General features: G+C 42.1%; 1 protein-coding gene across 4 annotated transcripts in view; it reads right to left on the bottom strand.

Annotated features, from left to right (window-relative positions):
• LOC140204348 (mastermind-like protein 2) overlaps positions 1-25,937 on the bottom strand; it is a 140,961-nt gene that overhangs the window by 66,017 nt on the left and 49,007 nt on the right. For 3 of the 4 annotated variants that reach the window (XM_072270999.1, XM_072271000.1, XM_072271001.1), the window contains exon 2: positions 763-2,160. In XM_072270999.1, coding sequence (XP_072127100.1) covers positions 763-2,160 — 1,398 coding nt within the window. Of the gene's footprint in view, positions 1-762; positions 2,161-7,679; positions 7,739-25,937 lie in introns of those variants that run through there. The other variant, XM_072271002.1, reaches the window with a different exon arrangement.

The following is a 25,937-nucleotide window of genomic DNA, read 5'->3' as shown; positions in this document are numbered from 1 at the left end:
CAAGGTGCACACTCAACATTTTAGGAACAGCTTCTTCCCTTCCGCCATCAGATTCACAATCCCATGAACACTACCACTATTTATTTATTTATTTTTATTTATTTTTTTATATTTCTTATTGAAATTTAATTTTTCATATATTTCAGTGTACGGCCACAGCAGAACAACAAATTTCATGACATGCGTCGGCCATAATAGACCTGACTCTGAACTTTCACACAGACCTAGGTGAACCGACAAAGAGTTTATATTAAAATCTCACTTGAAAGGCTGCACTTCAAACAGTTCAGTACTCTCTACGCAGCACTACAGTGTCAACCTGGGTTGCAATGCTCAACTCTCTGAAGCGGGTCTTCAAATAAAGGGCAAGAATTTGCCTTTAAATTTAGTGTACTGTTCAACCATTGACTAGTTACAAAAGATACTGGAGGATTTCCGGAGGACATCTTTTTAAGATGAGTCAAGGTAAGTTTAGGGGAGATGTCAGAAGTAGGCGCTTTTTTAAAAATAGAATGGTAGGTGCCTGGAATGCACTGCCGGGGTGGTGGTGGAGGCAGATACGTTAGGGAGATCTAAGAGACTCTCAGGTAGATCAATAGATGAAGGGAAAATGGAGGGTTATGTGGGAGGGAAGGGTTGGATTGATCTTGGAGTGGGTTAAAAGGTCACTATAACATCGTGGACCGAAGGACACATATTGTGCTGTACTATACAAACATAATCACAGTTCGCCCGAAGCATTGTATTGAGAAATTGTCTTACCGGCGAATGCTGAATGCTGTTCTGCATTCTCAGCTGCTGCATCCGGAATTTGTTGCGAAACTGCAGCTGCTGACTGGAACCGGACGGCGGAGGCTGCTGCACGGCTGCGGGGGCCTGGTGCATATAATGCACCACAGCCGGTTGGCTCTGCCCGCCGGCAACCGAAGGCATCTTTGGCGCGGGAAGGTCCGGGTCAAAGTGCGACAGCGGCTTGGTGTTGCTGAGCGACAGCTGCTCCGAAGGCAGGCTGCTCTCGTTCATCGGGCCCTGGCTCAGGCCACTCTGCTGCTGGCCCAACATGGCGATGCGGCCGGGCTGGCTAGAGGCCGCTTTGCTGTACAGGTAACTTTGCATTGTGCTGGCGGGATTGCTTGACGGCGGGAGGCTGGGCAGGATGGCGTTGGGAGGGCTGAAGGACTGCTGATGCAGAGAGGGGCTAGGGAGCTTGTCCGGTTGGTAGGGCGGGGACGGCCCAGAGGAGGGAACCGGAGGCCAGCTGGCTGCCTGACCCGGCTGCGGGTGAGACTGCTGCGAGACGGAGCGCTGGTGCTGGCTGGCCGCTATCTTCTTCAGCTGTTGCGCGTGCGACAATTCGTGCCAATTGGCTCCAACTCGGCTGGCCCCGGTGCCAGACAGCAGCGGTGCCTGGCTCTGGCTCGGGACCTGGTTCTGAGATGCCGAGGACATCGGCAATGGCATGTGATTGGGTGGAGCAGGCAACGGGTACGATGTGCCAGCCGAGGAGGGCCTCCTCTGAGGAGAACCACCAGACGCCTGATTGAAATTGGGGGAGAATTCTCGGTTGGGGATGGGGTTCTCCAAGTGCGAAGCTGCTTGCGGAGACGACTTTCGAGTAGTGCTCTGACTTGTCTGCACAAGGCCCAAGTTCAGTGGGTCACTCCTGGTGCTCAAAATATCAAGTTCGTTTAATGGGGAATTTGGTATATTTGTCAATTCCTCCAACAGATCCACCAAGTCGGGATCCATGGTTAAATTGTTGGCCGCTTTGGAGTCAAAAAACATGGTGTGTCCATCGCCCACGTTCGGTTTCATCTCTGCGTTGGATGTCACAGCAAACTGCGAGCTGATGTTGCCACCGTTTGCTTGGTTGCCACTCAGGAGGCCCGTGTTGGTCCCTGGAGTTACACAACCCAAGGACGAGCCCATGGGGGCAGAATTTTGCAGACCCTGCCCGCGGTGCCCAATTGGCAGTGAGGAATTGTGCACATCTGTTCGCAGGACACTGGACACGTCTCCCTGACCCATCGGAAGATTGACATCGTCCAGGCAGATCCTCTTAACCTCGCCCGAGAACGCACCGTCAGAGAGTTCACTGATCTTGTCATGACTGGCAGGTGATCCATTGCTCTCCAACTTCCTCTTTATAGATCCTTGCAACTGAAAAAGAAAAATACAATAAAAAATCATTCTGGATAGGTCAATTTTGGATGATTATAAAATTCAGATTCAGCAACAGTTATTACCCCACCACCACTGTGTATAACTTCATTCATCTCAACACTGAACTGATCACTGAGCACAACCTAAGTACTCACTTTCAAGGGCTCTACAACTCATGTTCTCAGTATTATCTATTTACATATTTTTTCTTGATATTATATTTTAATTTTTTCTCAGCTCAAGCTGGTAAAACCTAGCACACTCATTTCTCAATTGCTAGGAACTTTTGGACTATTCTAGTTGTGTTTAGTATTGAGGCTTTATGGAGATTTAAATCAATATTGCTGTGTAGGCCTAATTGTTTAATGCTATTGTGTAGTGACTTTGGGATGATACCGGTTGTCGATATTACTATTGAGATAATGTATATCCTGTTCATGTTCCATAGTCTTTCAATTTCCTCTTTTAATTCAGCATATTTCTGATGTTTTTCACCTTATTGATTTCTGTCTGTTATCTGTATTTGGAATGGCTACAACTATTGAGTAATTTGTTCTTGCTTTTTTATCCTGTAGTATTATATCTGGACGGTTACTATGGATTGTCCTATCTGTAATAATGGATCAGTCATAATATAATTTGTAGGACTCTGACTCTAAAACTGGATCAGGCTTGTATTTATAGTAAGGTATGGTGTCTTTTCTGAGTTTATGTTTTAAAGGAAGATCTTGGCCACTTGATTGTGCCTGTGTAAGTAAACAGATTGAGTTAAACTGCTGCAGGATCCTGTAGTCTGTTGAATTGTTTCTGGTTTCTCTTGCCATTTTCTGCATTTATTGTCTTGAATTTGTTGTTTTTTTTATTATGTATTTTTGATTTTTTTTTTGAATTTGGCACCTGGTCCTTGCCAGAAGGAACCCCTCTGTTTCTGGGAAGAGGTCTCCAACTCTGGGCCAGGCATTCAACGCTTCCTTGTTGACATCTAGTCCGCTCAGATTGTGGGGATGTCTTCCATGGAGGGGCCATGCTCTTCCATTGGGTAACTTTTTCTTCAATTGTGATAATGTCTTCATTTTTCTGGGTTGTGCCCTCATTTAAGTTTATGGTGTATACTTCTTAGAATTATCAGAATTCCATACGCTCACGTGGAGTGCTGAATCCTGTTTTTGTTAATGGAAATATTTTGTTGTTGTTTTTACCTGACTGTTGAGGAAATTTTTAATACCTGTTATTCCTCTTCTTCCTTCTGTCCTAGGTAATGTTAATCTAAGTGCATTTGTGTGTACATAATGTTTTCTAAAAAATTGTAATATTAATATTACTTTTATTATTTGCAGTTTGTTTTCTTTTGGACATTGGTTGCTTGTCAGTCCTTACGTGTAGTTTTTCAATGATTCTATTGTATTTCTTTGTATCTGCTGTGAGTGCCTGCAACAAAATGAATCTCAGGGCAGCATATAGTGACATATGTGTACCTTGATAATGAACTTACTTTGAAATTTCAAAAACAGGACAAGTAATTGCTATTGAAATAGGTGATAGTTAGCGTCAAAATCAAAGTCAATTAGAATCAGAATCAGAATCACTGATATATGTCATGAAGTTTGTTGTTTTGTAGCAGCAGAACATTGCAATACATAATAATAAAAACTATAAGTTACAATAACTGTACATAAAAAATAAATTAAATAATTAGTGCAAAGAGAGAGAGGTTGGAAATACTGAGGTAATTATTGGCATAAAACCAGGTGATTATATTACTGATAAAGTGGATAACAAAGGAAAGAGCAACAAGAGGCTGAATGTTGCAGAGAGAGTTGTTAGCACATTACAGTTGCCATGGCAACTCATCCTATCTTTTATAGGGAAGACCAGGCCATCTTTTTTGGAGGAAGATGCAAAAGCAGTGTTGGCCAAAGGGATTAGCTTTGGATCGCTTTATGAAGGACTGGCTCAGACCCAGTTATCCGAATGACTACGTCTGCTGAGAGTTTCAGGTTATAGATTAATACAGCATGCAAACCGGCCCTCCGGCCCAACTCATCTGTGTCGACCATGGGATCCTCCCTGCTATCCCCAGCTGTCCGTGTTTGGCTCGTAACCTTCCAAGCCGTTCTCCTCCACGTACCCATCCAAAGGCCTCTGAAATGTTGCAACTGCACTCACCTCGACCGTGTACCCTGGCAGCTCATTCCAAATAATCGCTCCCCTTCTGTAAAGAAGTAACCTTCTGGTCCCTTTTAAATCTCTCCCCTTTTACCTTGTACCTGTGCCCTCTACTTTTACACTCTCCCCTGATTCTGGGGGAAAGGACTTTGAGTGTCTATCTTATCCATACCCCTCATGATTTTATAAACTTCTGTAAGGTCACCCATCATTCTTCTGTGTTTCAGGGAATAAAGATCTGGCATGACAACCGCTCCCTAGAACTCAGGCCTTCTAGACTAGGCAGCATTCTTATAAATTTGTGTTTTGCACCCTCTCCAGCTTAGCAATGTCACTCCTTTAAATGGGTGACCAAAACTGCACACAATACTCTGTGTGCAGCCTCCCAAATGACTTATCTAATTGCAACACAACTCCCCTACATTCAATGTTCTGACTGATGACTTCTACAGATGTATCGTGGATTGCATTCTGACAGACTGCATCAACTGGTATGGGGGGGGAAGGGGTGGTGGGGGCTACTGCACAGGATCGAAAGAAGCTACAGAGAGTGGTAAAATTAGTCAGCTCCATCATGGCACTAGCCTCCGTAATATTCAATACATCTTCAAGCAGCGGTGCCTCAGAAAGGTAGCGTCCATTATTAGGGACCTCCAGCACCCAGGGCATGCCCTTTTCTCACTGTTACCATCAGGCAGGAGGTACAGAAGCCTGAAGGCACACACTCAGTGATTCAGGAACAGCTTCTTCCCCTCTGCCATCCGATTCCTAAATGGACATTGAACCCTTGAACACCACCTCACTTTTTAAAAATTATTTCTGTTCTTGCACTACCATTCTTAATTTAACTCTATAATATACATTTATATACTTGCTGTAATTGATTTACATATTTATTTTTCAATATTATCATGTATTGCATTGTACTGCTGTCGCTAAGTTAACCAATTTCACAACATATGCCGGTGATATTAAACCTGATTCTGAACACCTGCACAGTAAAGGCCTTCGTCACCATGGCCGCTTTCAACAAACTGTATACTGGTACTCTGTTCCATAACACTCGTCAGTACCCTGCCATTTACTGTATAAATCTACTGTATTTACTGGTTTGAAATGACCCAAATGTATCACCTCACATTTATCTAAATTAAAATCCATTTGCTATTCCTCAGCCCATCTCCCAACTGATCAAGATCTCTTTAGAAATGCTTCATTAGTAGTTAGCAGGATCCCTCCAGATACCTGAGGCTTTTGTACTTGATCAGGCTCTCGAATCATAGGACACTACAACTCAGAAGCAGACCATTTGGCTCATCTGGTCCATGCCCCCGGAGTACAGCCCTCCATACTCCTCCCAACCATGTACCTATCCAAATTTCTCTTAAGTGTTCAGATCAAACCCGCATCCCCAGCTCATTCCACACTCTCACCGCCCTCTGAATGAAGAAGTTCCCCCTCATGTTCCCCTTAAGCATTTTACCTTTCACCTTTAAACCATGACCTCTAGTTCTAGTCTCACTCAACCTCACTGGAAAAAGTCTGCTTGCATTTACCCTATCTATACTCCTCATAATTTTGTACAGCTCTAACAAATCTCCCCTCAATCTTCTAGGGATTAAAGTCCTAACGTATTCAACCTTTCCCTCTAACTCAGGTCCTTAGGTCTCGGCAACATCCTTGTAAGTTTCCTCTGTGCTCTTTCAGTCTTACTGATATGTTTCCTGTAGGTAGGTGACAAGAACTGCACACAATACTCCAAATTTGGCTGTTGAGACTAAAAATTTCACATGATGGGGGAAACTGCTTACGGAAAATTCAAGTTACAGGCAGTTCTGTGGAATGGGACTCTTATGTAACCAGGGACCCCCTGTATATCACCTTCATCCAGAGATACAGATGACTGAGAACTTAGGCAAGAGTGACCCTCATTACGAGGATCAGCCATAAGCAACTTGCACCATGAAAACGTAGCCAAAACCGTTTCTCACTAGTTAATAGTGTTTTCTAGCTGCCCTTGCGAACAACTGCTTTGGTAGCCTCTTGTTCATGTTCCATGAAATCACTGACAAAAGTGAATGGTGAAGCATTAAGGAAGCATTTCCAGTTCTGTGCAAAAGTCTCAGACATATATACTGTGTATATATATATATATATATATATATATATGTATGTATATATCTAGGGTCCCTAAGACCTTTGGACAGTACTGTAGAAATTTTATGTATTGCACCGTACTGCTGCCACACAAAGAAAAAATCATGACATACGTGAGTGACGATAATGATATGGGTCTCTATTGTGGATTGACAGTGGGAAGGAGATAGGGAGAGTGGAATCATGGTTTGGAAAAGGGAAAGGAGCAGGAAACACCAGCGAGGCATTCTGTAATGATCAATAAACCAATTGTTTGGAATCAAATGACCTTGCCTGGTGTCTCAGGGCTGGGTGTGTCTGCACCCGCACCACCCACTGCCCCTGGCACTCTTTCTCTGCCACCTTTCTAATACCCCTCCCACAGCACTCTGCACTCACCGTTCTCAGCTCCCGCCAATTCACAAACTCACTCTCCACTTCACGTTGACAATACAGTATTGTGCAAAACACTGAGGCACCCTAGCAACATATATGTGCCGAAGACTTTTGCATAGAACTGTATATAGAGATACAGAGTGTTATTTTCCCCTCTAGCCATGTTAGCTCCCATAGTTGTGTTCGATCCTCAATTAAACATGGGGAAGGCAACTATCATAGTCACTGTTAACTCTGTTTCTCTCTCCGTTGATGCTACCCAACCAGATGAAAGTTTCTAAAATATTCTGACCTCATTTTAGAATTACATCTGCAGTTTATTTTTTGCTTTCCTGTTACTCGCTTCTTTTTCAACGTTCAAATTTCAAAGAAAATTTATTATCGAAGTATTTGTCACTGTATACTACCCTGAGATTCATTTTCTTGCAGGCATTCACAGTAGAACAAAGTAGTACAACAGAATCAATGAAAAACTCCACACAAAGACTGACAAACAACCAATGTGCAAATATAAAATAATTATAATATATACATACATAATAAATAATACTGAGAACATGTTGTATAGTCCTTGAAAGTGAGTTCACAGGTTGTGTTCAGTGATCAGTTCAATGTTTCTTTGTGCTATAACATACTATCTTTAGCAAAGAAAAACACATCAAAGCATTAAAAGACATTTGGTCCTTTTCATGGATGCTGCCTGACTCCCTGAGTTTCTCCAGAATTTTGTGTGTTGCTGAAGAATCCCAGCATCTGCAAAATCACTTGTGTTTAAGACATTAAACGAGTTGCTCACTGTCAGCATCAGTTCAACTGACCTCTAAGCAAAGTCTTGATCAGCTCTCAACTACATCTCCTCCCAACCGATGTCACAGTCCTCTAATCCTAGATCTCTGTTAGCAGCTTCATTTAGGTACTTCCCTGTCAATGAAATTGGAACACTTGAACTATTCTCTTGTGAACTTAAATACTACAACACGATGTGCTACGTGATGCCAAATGATGCTGCTACACGCCTTTCATACATTAATGCACAAGACAATAAACTCCACTTTGGGATTGGAATGGGAATTGGAATTGATTTGTTATTGTCACATACACCCAGATACAGTGAAAAGCTTGTCTTGCACACTGTTCAAATGGATCAGATCATCACACAGTGAACTGAGGTAGAACAAGGCGAAACAATAACAATGCAGAATCAACAGAACTGCTACTTCTCTAGATCTTTTCAGTAAACATGGAGAATGCAGATTATGGAAATTATATTTACTGAACAATACGACTGTGCAAACATCGTGCAAAGATTTCCAGTTTTAGGGTTGAGATGGCTATGCCATTTTCTCATCGAGCAAGCCATAAATTAGAACTATGCATTTGACTCTGCCCTTAAGAAATGGGTAGTCTAAAAATATCCAAAACAGCTAATACACATTATAAAGGACCTTTTACTAGTGTTTTTGCCATTACCAGAAAAACTTAGTTTTCTTCCCTATTTTCCCCACTTTCCCATCCCTGACTCTGCTGTTTCTAACTTCAAAGTTTGAAGTAAATTTATTATCCAAGTACATATATATGACCGTATACAACCCTAGCTATATATCGTATATGTGCCTAAGACTTTTGCACAGTATTGTACACGGTGACATATGTACTTGGATAATAAATTTACTTTGACTTTGGATTCCAGGACACATTTTAAAAGTCCCAGTTTTTATCTCTACTGGAGAAACAAAGAGGAGGGGAAAATCTGTAAAAATCCCTTTATGGATCCAGTCACAAGCTGCTGCTGTGATTTCTCTTCACACTTTACTCAGACTGGGGGAACGATGTACAAACAGCCCAATGTCATTCTGACTCAGTTGACCAATCTGCCAGAAGAGCGAGTCAGCTATCTGGTATGCAGCGTGGAGCGGACTGGCGTGTGCTTCACGTGGCCTGCTAGTTCTGTATGCTGAAGTTTCTTCTTCAGATTAGAGACATCAGCTATAGCAACTGATCACTGGACAGTGTTTAATAAAAGCAATCAAAGGAAGCATGTTGCACGGCACTTAGCCCTGGCCCACAGCAGAAAGTCTGGCACATGTGTATAAAATTAACATAACAAACGTTACAGACACCAGGTCAAACTGAAGTCTTGTCCACGAGGGAAAGCAGGGTTCAGTCCGACCTACAATTCTGGCTTCCAAAAAGTCTGCATTCATTTGTTGTAGATGTTACTATAGCAACCAAATACTCTCTTCACCAGCAATTTTTTAAGTGTTAAAATACGCTCATCTTTTGGTGGTTGCAATAAACCTCAACAAATTCTTGGCTGCATTTATACTTGTACCAGAACTGAGCAACATGCTAGCCTTTGTGAAGTTCCACAGAATGTGTTATTTTAATCACTCTAAGATTTTAATTGGCTTGTTTCAATGAAACCATTATTCTCTGTTTCACCTTGAGATGAGATACAAAAGTGTTATCCCCATCTTATTCTGAATATACACTCAGTGGATACTTTATTAGGTCCACTTGTTCAATTATGCAAATATATAATCAGCCAATCACATGGCAGCAACTCAATGCATAAGAGCATGTAGGCATGGTCAAGAGGTTCAGTTATTGTTCAGACCAAACATGAGAACGGGGAAGAAATGTGATTTTAGTGATTTTGACCGTGGAATGATTGTCGGTGCTAGATGGAGTGGTTTGAGTATCTCAGAAACTGCTGATCTCCTTGGCTTTTCACACACAATAGCCCCTGAAGTTCACAGCCAATGATGTGGAAAACAAAAAAAATACAGTGAGTGGCAGTTCTGTAGCCAAAAATGCCTTGTTAATGAAAGACAAGCGAAAACCTACAGATGCTGGAAATCCAAGCAACACACACAAAACGCTGGAGATGTGCTCTTTTCCAACACATCTATGGAAAAGAGCACAATCGACGTTTCAGGCCGAGACACTTCAGCAGCACTCCATGGATGTTGCCTGGCATGCTGAGTTCCTCCGGCATTTTCTGTGTCTTGCTTGTTAATGAAAGAGATCAGAGAATGGCCAGGCTAGTTCAAGCTGACAGGAAGGCAAAAGTAACTCAAATAACCACAAGTTACAACAATGGAGTGCAGAAGAGCATCTCTGAACGCACGACACATCAAACCTTGAAGTGGATGGGTCATAGCAGCAGAAGATCAGGAACATAAGAACATATATATAGCTAAGGTGCCTAAGACTTCTGCACAGTACTGTATGTTGGTTAAAATAGGAAAGTGGTTGGAAAACAGAAATAGAGATACTTAACTTTCTATTAGCTCAGTAGTATTTGGTACCTGGAAAGACATAATATACAGTACTATGCAAAGGTCTTGGGAATCCTAGCTATATAGTGTATATGTGCCTAAAACTTTTGCACAGAACTGTAAATTCAGCGGCCACTTTATTAGGTACAGGAAGTACCTAATAAAGTGGCCACTGAGTTTATTGTCTTTAGTCAAACAGGCAAGGGATTGGAGTGGGGAAAAGTACTCCACCATTCGATTACCGCAGCCTATTAATAACATTTGTCGCACATAGGTTTACCAGCTATTAATGCTTAGCGTAGTGGCTAGCACAACGCTTTACAGTGCCACCGACCTGGGTTCATTCCTGCCACTGCCTGTAAGGAAGTTGTTCATTGTCCCCGTGACCGCATGGGTTTCCTCCAGATGCTCTGGTTTCCTCCCACAGTCCAAAGATGTACCAGTTGGTAGGTTGATTGGCCAATTAAATTGTCCCCTGATTAGGCTAGGGTTAAATCGGGGGTTGCAGGGTGGTGTGGCTCGAAGGGCTGGAAAGGCCTACTATGTGCTGTATCTCAATAAAATAAAGACCCGGTCTAATCGTATCAATGCCTTGAGACTAAATTGCCCAGCATAGTTTGATTTTACTTTATTGAGATTGTATGGTATATTTTTTCTTTGGTTGCTTCATTTTAAATCCATTTAAGAACCTCTGGGACCATTTTAAACTTATACTTTTGACTTAAGCATTTCCTTAAAAGTTCTGCCAATTGTTTCATAATGATTAAGTACTGACTACATTGGCTGGATAGATTTCCAAAGCCTCAAGCTTACTTAAGCACAAGAGACTCTGCAGATGAGTAACACACAAAAAAATGTTGGAGGGGTCGGGTATCATCTATGGAAGGGAATAAACAGTCGACATTTCAGACTGTTTCCTTTCATCAGGACTCCTTCACCTGTCCTGATGAAGGGTCTTGGCTCAAAGTGTTGACTCTTCTTAGATGCTGCCTGACCTGCTGAGTTCCTCCAACAATCTGTGTGTGTCCCTCAAACTTACTTTCATATTACTTTGGGATATTACTTAACCTATAAGAGAAATACGCCTTTCTTTGAAAAAGTCACTGCCCCAAAGCAAAAGCACTCATCTCCCCCCATGAAGTGTGAGTAAAATCTATTCTATATCTGTACGTTTTTCTCACTTCTGAAGAATTGCCCCTCCCGTCTTTGGTGGCAGTTGGTTGCTGCCTTCTTCGATATCTGCCTCTTTCTTTTCTTCAGCTACAAACTCTCTCATGCTCATGCCATCTGATAGCCTCATCCCCAAAGCTCCTTCCTCCATGCAAGGTAGTATGGTAGTGTAGTTGTTACCGCAACGTTTTACAGAGCCGACAATCACCGTTCGGATTCAATTCCCACTACCGTCTCTACCTACTGCCCACTGACCACATGGGTTTCCTCCGGGTGCTCTGGTTTCCTCCCACAGACCAAAGTCATACAGGTTCGGGTTAGTTGTGGGCATGCTATGTTTGCGCCAGAAGCACAGTGACACTTGCAGGCTGCCCCCAGCACATCCACAGACTGTGTTGATTGTCGATGAACACTTTGCATTTCACTGTACTTTTGATCAACATGTGACAAATAGAGCTAATCTGTAATCGTGACTGCTCTCTTTAGCCACATGTGAGACTGTGGATATGTTATGACACATTCTACTTCCAACAGTATAGCGCCTCAGTGGAAGAGCCAATAATTTAATTGGGATGGTGGTGTCGTGGTTCACGAAACACTATTACAGCCCCAGTGACGCGGGTTCAATTCCCACCGCTGTCTGTAAGGAGTTTGTACATTCTCCCTGTGACCGCGTGGGTTTCCCCCAGGTGCTCTGGGTTCCTCCCACGTTTCAGGTTAGTAAGTTAGTTGATCACATGGGTGTAGTTGGACATCGCAGCCTCATCAGGCCGGGTGGGCCTGCTATCATGCTGTTTCTCTAAATGAAAAATACCATACAGTAAAACTAGATTACTAACAGGACACTATGCTAAAGGAGGCACCTTCCTACATCTCACTTTGGCAAGTTAGGACATAATTAAATCCTTAAAAGTGATGTCCCTTATGTTATGACTAATTTGGTAGGGTTCTTACCTTGTAATAAGAAGAGGAACATGCCCTCATCTTATTACTAACATCAGGGAGGATGTACAGGAGCCTGAAGACACACACTCAGTGTTTTAGGAACAGGTTCTTCCCCTCCAGCATTAGATTTCTGAATTGGCAATGTACCCATAAACACTCACAACACGCTGGAGGAACTCAGCAGGTCGGGCAGCATCCGTGGAAATGATCAGTCAACGTTTCGGGCCGGAACCCTTCGTCAGGACTGAAGAGGGAAGGGGCAGAGGCCCTATTAGGAAGGTGGGGGGAGGGTGGGAAGGAGAAGGCTGGTAGGTTCCAGGTGAAAAACCAGTAAGGGGAAAGATAAAGGGGTGGGGGAGGGGAAGCAGGGAGGTGATAGGCAGGAAAGGTGAAACCCGACGCAGATTGGGTGACCGCTTCATCAAGCACCTCCGCTCCGTCCACCACAACAGACAGGACCTCCCGGCTTCCCCTCCCCCACCCCTTTATCCCCTTCCAGCCTTCTCCTTCCCACCCTCCCCCCATCTTCTTTATAGGGCCTCCGCCCCTTCCCTCTACAGTCCTGACAAAGGGTTCCGGCCCGAAATGTTGACCAATCATTTCCACTGATGCTGCCCGACCTGCTGAGTTCCTCCAGCGTGTTGTGAGTGTTGCTTTGACCCCAGCACCTGCAGAATATTTTGTGTTTACGATGGGCTCTGGTGAAGCCGTGTATTCCAATCCCCTGTATGGTCGATACAATGGATTACAGAAACAATGATGAACTCCAACCATACCATTGACTTTAGATGATGGAGACAGGAGGTCATCATTGGTCTGTACTTCACTGGGAGCTAAAAGCCCAAGAAGAAGAACTTACAGTACTGTACTGCTGGCACAAAACCAATTTCACGGCATACTATAGGTCAACGATTAGGAACATGTAAGAGACTCTTAGATAGACAAATGGATGATAGAAAAATGGAGGGCTATATAGCAGGAAAGGGTTAGATTGATCTTAAGAGTAGGTTCAAAGGTTGGCACAACATTGTGGGCCGGAGGGCTTTACTGGGCTCTTATTTTCTACATTCTACGATATTAGAAACAGTTATGATCCTATTGCCATCAGGATCCTGAACCGGAGTGGATAACTTCATTCCCCACAACTCTGAACTGATTCCACAACCTATGGATTCACTTTCCAGGACTCTACAACTCATGTTCTCAGTATTATTTATTTACTTATTTACTATTATTATTATTACTTGGATTTTTTTGTATTTGCAGTTTGTCTTCTGTTATTCATTGGTTGTTTGTCAGTCTTTGTGTGCAGTTTTTCACTGAATCTGTTGTATTTCTTTGTTCTATTGTGAACACCCTCAAGAAATCTACATATGTTGATAATAAATTTATTCTAAACTTTGACTGTAGTTGAATAGTAGAGGCAAAAGTGATATTAAACTGACTCTCTGTCTGCTTTCTCAGATATTTGTTAAAAAAAAGCTCAAAGTGCTAGCTTTGAAGAGCAGGGGATTTCTCAATAACCTGGCACATTTGATCCCTCAAACAGAGTCAGTGTTCAACTAGCTGACACATTGCTCTCTCTGGGAATTTCCCGTACGCAAGCTGGCGACTGGGATCCATACACTGCATCAGTGATAGTCTGAGTTCTGCGGAGTATCCTACCACAAATACAAGTCTGGTCACTTTCTTTTCCTCTAAAGGACTGGAATCAACAAATAAACAACATAATGGTGGTTAATTTGGAAATAATTATCTTACATTTAGAGAGTAGTCATATCCCAATTAACTGAGGTATACTTAGTTTTTATGTGGTTTCCACACAGCAAGATCCAATGAAAAAATAATTTAAAAAAACAAGGTAACTGAGGTTGGTTAAGGCATAGATATTGACTAGGGCACCAGCCATATTTGTCTGATCTTTCTCCATTATCATCCCGGGGTGTGACAACCATTTAAACATCTTACCCAAAAGGCAGCATACCCTAGCAATGCAGTATTTCCTCAGTGGCACTGTGAAATGTCAGCTTGGATTACGCACTTGCAAACAAGGTGTGGGTCTTGAACCGATGACCTCCTAACATGGTGGCAAACATAAGCCAAGCCAACATAAATTAAACGATCGCCTCTGTGAGCAATGCAACTCAATTCTGTCTGCAGGTTTGAGCATTATTTCCAATGACCTCAATAGATTATTTTTCCCGATCTAAATTCCCCAGCTGAACACATGCCATTGTAACTACTAATAGATTTTAAATCACAACATGGTGTGGAAGCATGTCCTTTTTTTTTTAAAATGTTACAAATTCAACCACTTGCCAACGTAATTTTATTCCTATTCTTAGAGCCCTTGTCAAGTGATTGGATCCATTAGGATTAGAAAACGCAATACTTTCACTGTTTTTTGGGGAGTATTTATTAACTAAACGAAAAAGAAACCAGATGTTCATGGAAAGTTACATGTTCCTTGTTTTCCTGCTAAAATTCCTTCGTCTTAAAACATATGATAACACATCCAAAGCAGACTTTCCAATAATACTGCACTGCTTTGGGGAATACTATCCAAATCCTGTGCGCAGCAACATAACACTAATCATAGTAACAGCGGCAGTTACATATATGTAGATGGAATCACATATTACCTTGGAATCCCATATTACCTTGGTTAAACACTGAGTAGCCAAGTCTCAGGAGAGCTGGGTGGCCAGTTAATCCCCATCCCTCATTAGTTTTCTCAGCTGTCTTCAAAACTACAACATTCCATTAAAAGAAAGATCAGCCATACTGTATGTTTTTAAAATTTATTCGGATATGCAGCACAGCAACTGGTCCTTCTGGCCCAACAAATCCACATCGCCCAATTACACCCACGTGACTAATTAACCAATGAATGAACCCATAAGTCATTGGACTGGTGAACCCAGAGGAAACCCATGCAGTCATGGGGAGAACATACAAACTCCTTACAGCCAGTTGTGGCACTCGAATTCGGGTTGCTGGTGCTGTCATGGTGTTATGCTAACCACCGTGCTTTGACTTTTGCCAGATTAACATTGGCCTCAGCAACTACTCCACAGGCCAGACCTTCTGAATAAAGGGTTTTGCAGGAAATAGCTGTAATCTGTTCTTCTTTGATTGGAGAGACTTAGTGACATTAAGTTGAAAGTTCAAAATAAATTTATTATTAAGGTACATATATGTCACTATATACTACCCTACAATTCATTTCCTTGTGGGCATTCACAATAAATACAAGGAAACGCAGTAGAATCAATGAAAAGCCGCACACAACAAAGACTGACAAACAACCAATGTGCATAAGACAACTGTGCAAACACAATAAAAAGCAAAATAATATTATTAATAAATAAGTATCGAGAACATAAGTTGTAGAGTCCTTGAAAATAAGTCGATAGGTTATGGAATCAGACACCTTCTTAAACTGAGAAGGAGATGAGACTCCCAAAATTCTATCCGGTTTTAGTTTATGTGGGGTCTGGTTTATTCATTGGTTCTTGCAGTGTAAGGCAGTAGATTGATGTAAGATCAGATCTATTTACTGCGTGAAAGCTTTGTTACAGGGCTGCACTCAGAGATTTTTCAGCATTCCATCTCTGTTGATGAAAAAGAATCAAGAACGAAGCAAGCTGTGGAAATTGTTTGGATTTTTATGTTGACGTCTGGAGCCGACGCCATATGGAGATCGTGAAATAATCTCGCAGTTTCAGCATAGGTAGATAGATTGATCACCTCAGTCCTGGCTGAATACAAGACAGTATCATTTTATGTTGGACAGTGGGATAAGGAGACCGATTAAGGTCAGGATTTGTCATCGACACTTGAGTGTGCAAACACTTCCTCCCCTCTATCACATCCGGCAGTGACACAGGGTAGATACAAATCAACACAGAGAATAAAAACACTGTGTATCAGCTTATAATAAGCCACCAAGTATAGAAATGCCTAGTTATCCAGTTCAGGAATAGTATTCCCTGGTAAACATAAGTTGCAGCTTGCTACTGTGGTCTCATTCTTTTAAATCTTCAAATGTGCAAATAACAATTCACTTTAAAAAAATACTTTTTCCTGCTGATAGTATTTGCAATTTTAAGAGCAACAGGGAGGAGGCTACACAGCATCCACACCTGGACCATCAGACTCAAAAACAGTTACTTTCCCCAAGCAGTAAGGCTGATCAACATCTCCACTCACTAATGCAGCTCACCGCTGCTTTATCACTTCCTGTCAAAGTCACCTTACGTACAGACACTCCTGTGCCAAGCGTCACCTTATGGACGTACAATCAGTCTATACATACAAACTATCTTATATTTATATGTATAGTGTTTTTTTCATTATTGTGTTCTTTACCTTATTTTGTTTTTATGTGCTGTATTGGACCCAGAGTAACAATTATTTTGTTCTCCTTTAGACCTGTGTACTGGAAATGACATTAAACTATCTAGAATCCTGAATCCGTGTGCGTGTGCAGCTCAGGAAACCACGGTAACATAGTGTGACGTTATTCCTGTGTCAAGAGCTTGGAGTTCAATTCCAGTGTCTGTACATCCTTCCTGTGGAATGTGTAGGTTTCCTCCGGCTGCTCTGGTTTCCTCCTACAGCCCAAAAACATACCGTTTAGAAGGCTAAGTGGTCATTGTAAACTGCCCCGTGATTAGGCTAGGTTTAAATCAGGGGTTGCTGGACTGTGTCACTCAAAGGGTCAGAAGGGCCTGTTCTTTATCTCTAAATAAAAATAAGATGTAATAGAAATGAAAGAAGTGCTACGAACACAAGGTCTTGACTTCCTTTTTCAAGCATTAATTTGGACTGTTCCACACATCTCTGAACTGCCAGTAATGGCCGGTGTGGACAACAGCAGAGCTTTCAGATTGTGAGATATGGGAAGATGATCTCATCTAAAGTTCTCAGAACATCTGGTGCTTCACAGGAGAACTCCAAAGTAAGCACCCAAAGTCCCCAAACATTAAACAGGTCACTAATCTATTATTAGTGCAAGTTACGATGGGACACAGAAATAAGTAAATAATTGGAGTCCAATTCAAAGTCAATATTTGATTTGCCATCATTGGAATTCGCTTTTAAGCAATTTTTTTTAGACAGGTTAACACTTTGCTGCAATAAATTTTTGTTTAAAGCCACAAATGGTTCGGCACGGACTAGATGGGCTGAAGAGCCTGTTTCTGTGCTGTATTTTTCTATAACTTTATGTCTCTACACAAATAACGGTGAAGCATTGAATATCAGTAGAGCCTTGTGCTCCTAGGAGCTGTAAGTCCCACACCATCACATCAGGATCAGTTATTGCCCCTCAACCATCAGGCTCCTGAACCAGTATGGATAACTTCACTTCACTCAACTCAACTCAACTCTGTACTGATCATTGAAGACAGCCCATGGATGGACAGACAGACTGACTTTCTTTCTTTCTTTCTTTCTCTTCCTTTCATTCCCTATTTATTTATTTGTTTGTTTATTATTTATGTTTATATTCTTTTTCAGTTTGTTCTCTCCTTCCCCATAGGTTACTTGTCAGTCGTTGTTTAGGTGTAGTTTTTCACCAATTCTATTGTTCTATTGTTCTACTGTTGTTCTATTGTTCATTATCCTTTGTTCTACTGTGAATGCCCGCAAGAAAATGAATCTCAGGGTAGTATTTGGTGACATATATGTCCTTTGATAATAAATTTACATCGAAGTTTGACCTCTTAAAATTTATATGTCAGTGAATCTGGTTGGCAGCCTTGTAATGTTTCATAAACTAAAATGGCCGCAATATACTTTCATAATCATAAAAGAATCTGCAGATGCCGTAAAACTTGGGGAACACACAAAATGTTGAAGGAACTCAGTAAGTCAGGCAGCATCTAAGGAGGGAAATAAACAGTTGACATTTCAGGCCAATCCCTTGACTGTTTATTCCTCTCCATAGATGCTGTCTGACCTGCTGAGTTCTTTCAGCACTTTGTGTGTATTCACAATCTACTTTCACACTGAAGGAAAATAATCTTTAATAACCCAGATCTTCACTTCTCCCAGGGTTGGGCCGATGAGTCACATCCTTGTCCGTGCGCCAGCAGGAGGTGTAGTGCAGTGAGTACGAAGGTGAGATGGTAGTTATGGCTTCTCACTTTAGCAAAGCTATAATTTAACCAATAACATACACCCTTACTTAGCGCCAGTGAGGAACACAGAGCTGCTAATATTAAACCTTCTAGAGCAGGAAATGGCAGCATCTAGGGCTTATCTTTTTGGAGTGAAGGAGGATGAGAGGTGACTTGATAGAGATGTATAAGATGATAACAGGCATAGATAGAGTGGATAGCCAGCGACTTCTTCCCAGGATGGAAATGGCTAATATGAGAGACCATTATTTTACGGTGATTGGAGAAAAGTATGGGGGGAGGGGATGTCAGAGGAATTTTTTTTTCTACACAGAGGGTGGTGGGTGTGTGGAACGTGCTGTCAGGGTTGGCGGTAGAGGAGGATTCATTAGGGACACTTAAGAAACTTGTAGATAGGCACATGGTTGATAGAAAAATAGCAGACTACATACAAGGGAAGGGTTAGATTGATCTTAGAGTAGGTTAAAAGGTCAGCACAACACTGTGGGCCAAAGGGCTTGTACTGTGCTGTAGTGTTCTATCTTCTATAATTATGCAGTACATTAGGGAGACTAAAAAAGTCTCTTGGATAGGTACATAGTTGAAAGGGAAGAAATCACTGACTGTCCACTCTATCAATGCCTCTTATTTTATACACCACTATCAAGTCACCTCTCTTCCTCCTTCACTCCATTTGAAACAAAAATGGAGAGCAGTATGGGAGGGGAGGGTTAAATTAATCTCAGGGTAGGTTCAAAGGTGACCGTGACATCGTGGACCGAAGTGTCATACTATGCTAGACTGTTTATTCTGTGTTTTATGTTCTAAGATACACATCCTTTCCCTCTAGTTCCTGGGCGGGACCTGTATAAATTAATACACCCCTCAAGCCTGTTCTGTCATACTAATATCAGGACTGGCCCTATACCTCATCCATTCTCCTGCCTCATTTACACATTAACAGATTCACCTGGTGATCCAAAAGTCAACCCATCTAAACCTTGAACATGGTCAACAAGCAGGCATTCACAGCCTCTCCATCAATAAATTTCTCCAAATCTTTGACCTAAGTGGGTGACTCCCTTAAAGTGGGACCCCAGCCCTTTGTATCAGACTTTGCACCCAATGGAAACCATTGCTCTGCAATTTCTCCACCAGTTCCAACCACAGGATTTACTATGTCTCACGAAAATGTATCCACTCCTGAAGAAGGGTCTTGGCCTGTTTAATCATTTCCATGGATGCTGCCTGACCTGCTGAGCTCCTTCAGCATTTTGTGCATGTTGCTTTAGGTTTCCAGCATCTGCAAAATTTCTCGTTTGTACGTAGCTAGGGTGCACAGTACTGTAGTAATTTTATGTATTGCACTGTACAGCTGCCACAAAAAAAAACAAATTTCCTGACATGCGTGAGAGATGATAAACCTGATTTTGTTATGGGCCTCTACTGCGGACTGAGAGTGGGAAGGGGGCAGGGACAGGGGAATCATGGTTGGGAAAAGGGGAAGGGAGGAAGGGAGGGAATGGGAAGCACCAGTGAAACATTCTGTAACGATCAATTAACCAATTGTTTGGAATCAAATGTCTGCACCTACACCTCCCTACCACCACCCACTGCGACTCTGACATTCCTCCTCTGCCATCTATCCCACACCCCTCCCATGGCACTCCACACTCACCGTTCCCAAATTCCTTTGCTCTCGCCAGATTTACAAACTGGCTCCCCGCCCCACAGTGACAAATACAGTAGTGTGTGATATGTATGGCTGAAGGGTAATAGCTGTTGCTGAACTGGGTGGTGTGGGTACCTGCTGCCCAATGGCGTGGGTGTTCGGGGTCCTTGATGATGGATGGACACAGGAGTTGATATGCTTCACCACAAGCTTCTCAAGTCACTTCATCACAGTAAAGAATTATAGTTTTAAAATTCAAAAATGTTCATTGCTGTTCAAGCCAGGTTTATAAATGTTTGCTTTTGTTATTAAACACCAAAAACTTAGATTTCTTTCTAATATAAAACCCACAAGTGTTTATAAATTATTGACAGATCTAGCCCTTATCTCTTTTGCAGCAAGCTTCTTGCCCTATGCCAAGCCACGCGAGCAAATGCACACGCATAATACAAATCCTGTGTTTAATACTTGCAAGTGTAACCATCACCCCCTCAGTTAATCTTACGTATTCGTAACAGTACTCGAGAGCACACACCAATGCAGATCAGGACTTAGGCATTAATTTGTTGGCCTTAGCCATCCACAATTGTTCCTTGAATCCATTTCGCCTGTTGAATTTGCCAGATTAAGGTGAGGTGGATGATGAGTCCAATGGTAGCAAGGTAGCATATTGGTTAGCGTGTCGCTTTCCAGCGTCAGCGACACGAGTTCAAGTCCCTCCACTACCTGTGAGGATTTTGTATGCTCTCCTGGTGACCGCCATGTGCTCTAGTTTTTCCTCCTACGTTCCAAAGGCGTACAGTTACGGTTACCGGAGTTATGGGCACAATATGCTGGTGCCCGAAGTGCACAATCCTGGCTGATTTGATTTGACGCAAGCAACACGTTTCACTGTACGTTTCGAGGTATATGTGACAAATAAAGCTAATCTTTAAAATCTTTATGAGGAAAACGTGCAGCAGATTTGCAGGGCAGTGAAAAGAAAGATGCTTCATTAAGGTGTAAGGATTGTGACTGAGTCTGCAAAATGCAACACAAGATAAAACACACGTGATCTTTGTTAAATTGATAGTGTGAACATTCGGAGAAAGACACTCGATTCTGGGCTTGTGATGTAAAACTGCTGTTTCATTGGATGTATTGCTAATGCTTCAAATACAGATTGATAGAATTCTCCTATAGGGTCTGTGATGCACTCAGTTGGTAGCTCCCTTGGTAAACTTCTCCTGCGATCCCAGAGTACGTCAAGATATAACAAACTAGAGTGGTCAAGGGCAGAAAAACTAAACAAATAATATTTGTCCCTGGGTTGGGATTTGTTATCTTGTACAGCCTGCAGAATTCATTACCTTCTTATTAAGTTTCAGGAAGGTAATTCCGATCATGGCAGAATGTCAAGACCGACCTTCTAACTATTGGTAAGAGTACAAACTTCACAATCTCAGCCAAAAGTGGAATAACCCGAACAAATTGTTGTGACCTATGGAATATTCGCCACTCGTAGAGGATAAACTTAATGTTAAAAAAATGTCACTGCTAAAGGAAGTAAAGTTTAAACATTTAACACAGCTGTACATGAAACCCCTGTTACCACGGAAACATGGTTCATAGTTCATAGTTCCACTCAACTTACCTTTATTCAACTTAACAGCCATCCTTCAAACAAGATACCTTTCATTTCAATTCCTCAGGCAATTTAATATCAAAACAATTTTTTTAACAAATATGTGCCAGTGTTGGCTCGATGCCACAAAGGCAATTACTAGTCACTCATGTTTCAACAACAGCTTTACCACAATGATAATACTCTCCCGATCTCACATCATCTCGTTGCGTAACGCACTTGCTAACATTTTGATAATCTGACACAAAATACAGCATGATTAGGCATTTATTGAGATACATACATTAGTTTCACTAATTTGGCAGCTTAGTTCATGTGGAAAAATGGCTAAATGCAACTGTGGTCAAATTTACGAGTTATGACTGGATATGTTGCTATTGCCTGTAGGTCTAATTCACCTCCTGTCTTTTATTGATAACTTTTCAAAGAGAATACTACTTAACTTGCTTTTCCTTCCCAAAAGACACGTTTTTTACACCTATATTTATTGTGTTTTTTAAAAATTCTGCTCTTTATACTTATTTTGTGTATTTTTTATGCTGCATCAGATCCAGAGTAGCAATCATTTCATTCTCATGTTTTGAAGAATGATGATAAACAATGTTGAATCTTGAAAAAGATGGTTTATTTGGTCGTTCTTTTTTAAATTCCCCAGTTACACGCTATTAGCTTGTAAAATTAACTTCATTTTAATATTTACCTGCCAACCATGGTTTAGAGATTGCATTCTTGCATACTTTTGCATTCTATTCTGGAAACTCAAGTACGTAAATCTATGCCGACAATCCAATGAAGTTAAGGGAGTGGTGCCCTGTCAACGATCTTTACGTTCAGACAAAGCATCAAAGCAAAGCCCTGCCAGCCTACTCACGCAAATCTAAAGGATGTCTTGATGTTATTCTGAAGAAGGCAGGGGAATTCTCCCTGATGTCCCGGGCAATATCCATCTTTCGGCCTCTAATACGACACATATAGCACAGCTGATAATGGTAACCTTGCTTCCTGCGGAACCACCTTGCTATGGGCAAATTTAGTTTCTACATAGGTGAATTTGGAGTATTGAGCGCAGTTCTACCTACCTACTGGAAAGATATCAATAAGATTGAAAAAGTGCAGAGGAAATTTACAAGGATGTTGCCAGGATGTGAGGACCTGAACTACAGGGAAAGTCTGAACAGGTTCGGACTCGATTCCCTGGAGTGGGAGACAATGAGGGGAGATTTGATAGAGGTATACAAAACTATGAGGAGTATAGATAGGGTGCATACAAGCAGGTTTTTTTCCACCAAGGTTGAGTGAGATTGGGACTAGAGGTCATGAGTTAAGGGTGAAAGGTGAAATGCTTAAGGGGAACCTGAGGGAGAACTTACTCACTCAGAAAGTAGTGAGTCTGTGGAATGAGCTTCCCAGTGGAAGTGGTGGACGTGGAGTTCGATTTCAACATTTATGAGAAATTTGGATAGGTATATGAATGGGAGGGGTACAGAGGGCTGTGGTCTGGGTGCAGGTTGATGGGACTAGGCAGAATAATAGTTCAGCACAGACTAGATGCCCTGTTTCTGTGCTGTGGGGTTCTATAACTATTTCCTAAATTACAATAACAGTTATTAACCTTGTGTTAGCTATAACACATTTTAAAACATCCTTACAGACTCCACATAAGAGTATGTCTTTATTTATTTTTAAAATTTCATGTTAAACAGACACTGCAAGAGCTACAAGAAAAATCTCCCAGGTATACGAACACAGCAAAACAAGGAAATCAAATCCTTCTACATTTTCCATTGTAGGTCGCGTGACATGACTCTACCAGCCTTGTCAATCACACGGCCTGCCTGTGCACTCATGTTCTGTTCTGCCAGTCTGTCGGTATGGCTTTACGTGTCATGCAGGGTGGAATGTTTGGTACAAGATCTGGAGCCGAAGCCACCCAGCATTGTGCAACACTGAGCAGTTAATTATTGAGCAATCAGTCCTGGTGAAGCATACGTCGAACAGAAATCCAAATGAGAATTAGCTGCTTCGAGGTTTGGGAACAAATATTTAAGAGGTGGAACTTCCAGCCAAAGCATTTAGAAGGTGGAATTATAAATATTGTTATCTGAAATGTAAGCAAGTTTCAGTACTCTGGAGGAGTGATGTGATGTAGTCCACCCAAGGGAGCATGAAGGGAGAATGTACACAAGGTTCAGTGATCAAAAAGCACCGTCATTTACAGAGGTGCAGTGTCACCGCAGTCGGAGTGGCTGCTGGAAGCTTCGAGGGTCCAGGTTCCAATTTATGATCAAACTACATACATGTCACCAATGTTCCCTCTAACTTGTAATGACCAGTGTGCACAAGAATCTTGTGCTGTGCTATTTTTTTTTGCCCAGTGACAGCTGCACGTACACACTGAATAATTTCTTCAATAAAAACGTCATAAGTAAGCCAGTTCTAAAATCTGCAGACAAATCATCGCAAACTCCACGTTGCCAACATTGTCCACATCAGAAACCGGAAAAGAAAATGTGATTGTGTACGATCGTGAAATATACTTAACGTGCCAATGAGGTACAGGGTGATGACACGTTGTGCGCAGGTTAAATTCCCTTGTGCTGATTCAGACGGCTTAGCATGGAATGATGACAAAAAGAATCAAGGGGAAGTTAATGGGCTTGTGTAAGAGACAGTGCAAGGTGCTAAGCAGAGGGGCAATGAGACTAATGGCTTTGCTTCTCTGGGAACTAGCATGGACCCGATGTACTGAATGTCTCCTGTATGTTAATAGGTATAAAGTACAGTCCCATATTACTCGTTCATGGATGGTCCTAAGCCCAGCTGCAAAAGGAGGAGGGTTGGGCATCAGCTGGCAACCCATCTCATAAAAACCCAGAGCTACTGAAACGCCAACAGAAGCTCGAAAGACCATACGACCATAAGGCACAGGAGCAGAATTAGGCCATTCAGCCCATTGAATCTGCTCCGCCATTCCATCGTCTCGGATCCCCACTCAATCCCATGCACCTACCTTCTCGCCATATCCTTTGATGCCGTGACCAATCAGGAAACTATCAAATTTTGCTTTAAATAAAACCACAGACTTGGCCTCCACTGCAGTCTGTGGCAGAACATTCCACAGATTCACTACTCTGTATCGATAAAAATTCCCCCTTATCTCTGTTTTAAAAGGTCATCCCTCAATTTTGAGGTTGTGCCCTCTAATTTTGGATACCCCCACCCCAGGAAACATCCTCTCCACATCCACCCTATCCAATCCTTTCAATATTTGGTAGGTTTCAATGAGATCCCCTCGCATTCTTCTAAATTCCAGTGAGTATAGGCCCAAAGGTGCCAAAAGCTCCTCATGTGTTAACCCCTTCATTCCCAGAATAATCCTCGTGAACCTCCTCTGAACTATCTCCAATGACAACATATCCTTTCTGAGATATGGGGCCCAAAACTGTTGACAATACTCCAAGTACGACCTCACTAGTGTCCTATAAAGCCTCAGCATTATCTCCTTGCTTTCATATTCTATTCTTCTTGAAATAAATGCCAGCACTGCATTTGTCTTCTTTAAGCAGAGGGAGAGTGGGACTGATGGTATTGCTTCCCTGGGAGCTGGCATGGACCCGATGACCCGTCGAACTCGATATCCCGAAGACCTCATTCCTTGGAGAGGAAAGACCTCTGGAAAAGATGAGCTACCCCTGGGGAACAACTTGAAAGACTGGCCCAGGACGGAGGGACTCCTTGTCCCCAGTAGGGATGAAGAGCTTAAGCAAGCAAAGCGCAGTAACAAATGGTTCATAACACACACACACACACACACACACACAAAATTCTGGAGGAACTTAATCAGCCAGGCAGAATCTATAGAGAAGTATAAACAGTCGCCGTTCAGGCTGAGACCCTTCATTAGGACAAATGCTTTCTGGAGTACCTGCTGAGGGGAAGAATCCTGATTACACAAGGTGAATCAATCTCTGAGTTTGCAGCAGAATTCACAAGTAGAACAGAGACGAGCAAATTCTAAACACAAGAGACTCTGCAGATGCTGGAAATCCAAAGCAACAGGCACAAAATGGTGAAGGAACTCAGCAGGTCAGGCAGTATCGATAGAGAGGAATAAACATTCGATGTTTTGGGCTGAGATCCTTCATTAATAATGAGTGAAACCATTTCCCCAGTGGTTTTCTATAACAACGCTGTTGTTATCACCACATCTGGCTCTCACTGTAGATAAAAGTTTCTTGACAAAGTCAATGTGGGCCTTT

The sequence above is a fragment of the Mobula birostris genome, chromosome 10 (genome assembly GCF_030028105.1).
Source record: "Mobula birostris isolate sMobBir1 chromosome 10, sMobBir1.hap1, whole genome shotgun sequence".
NCBI classification, from domain to species: domain Eukaryota; kingdom Metazoa; phylum Chordata; class Chondrichthyes; order Myliobatiformes; family Myliobatidae; genus Mobula; species Mobula birostris.
Note: the sequence above shows the minus strand (reverse complement) of the source record. Positions and strands in the feature narration are given on the sequence as shown.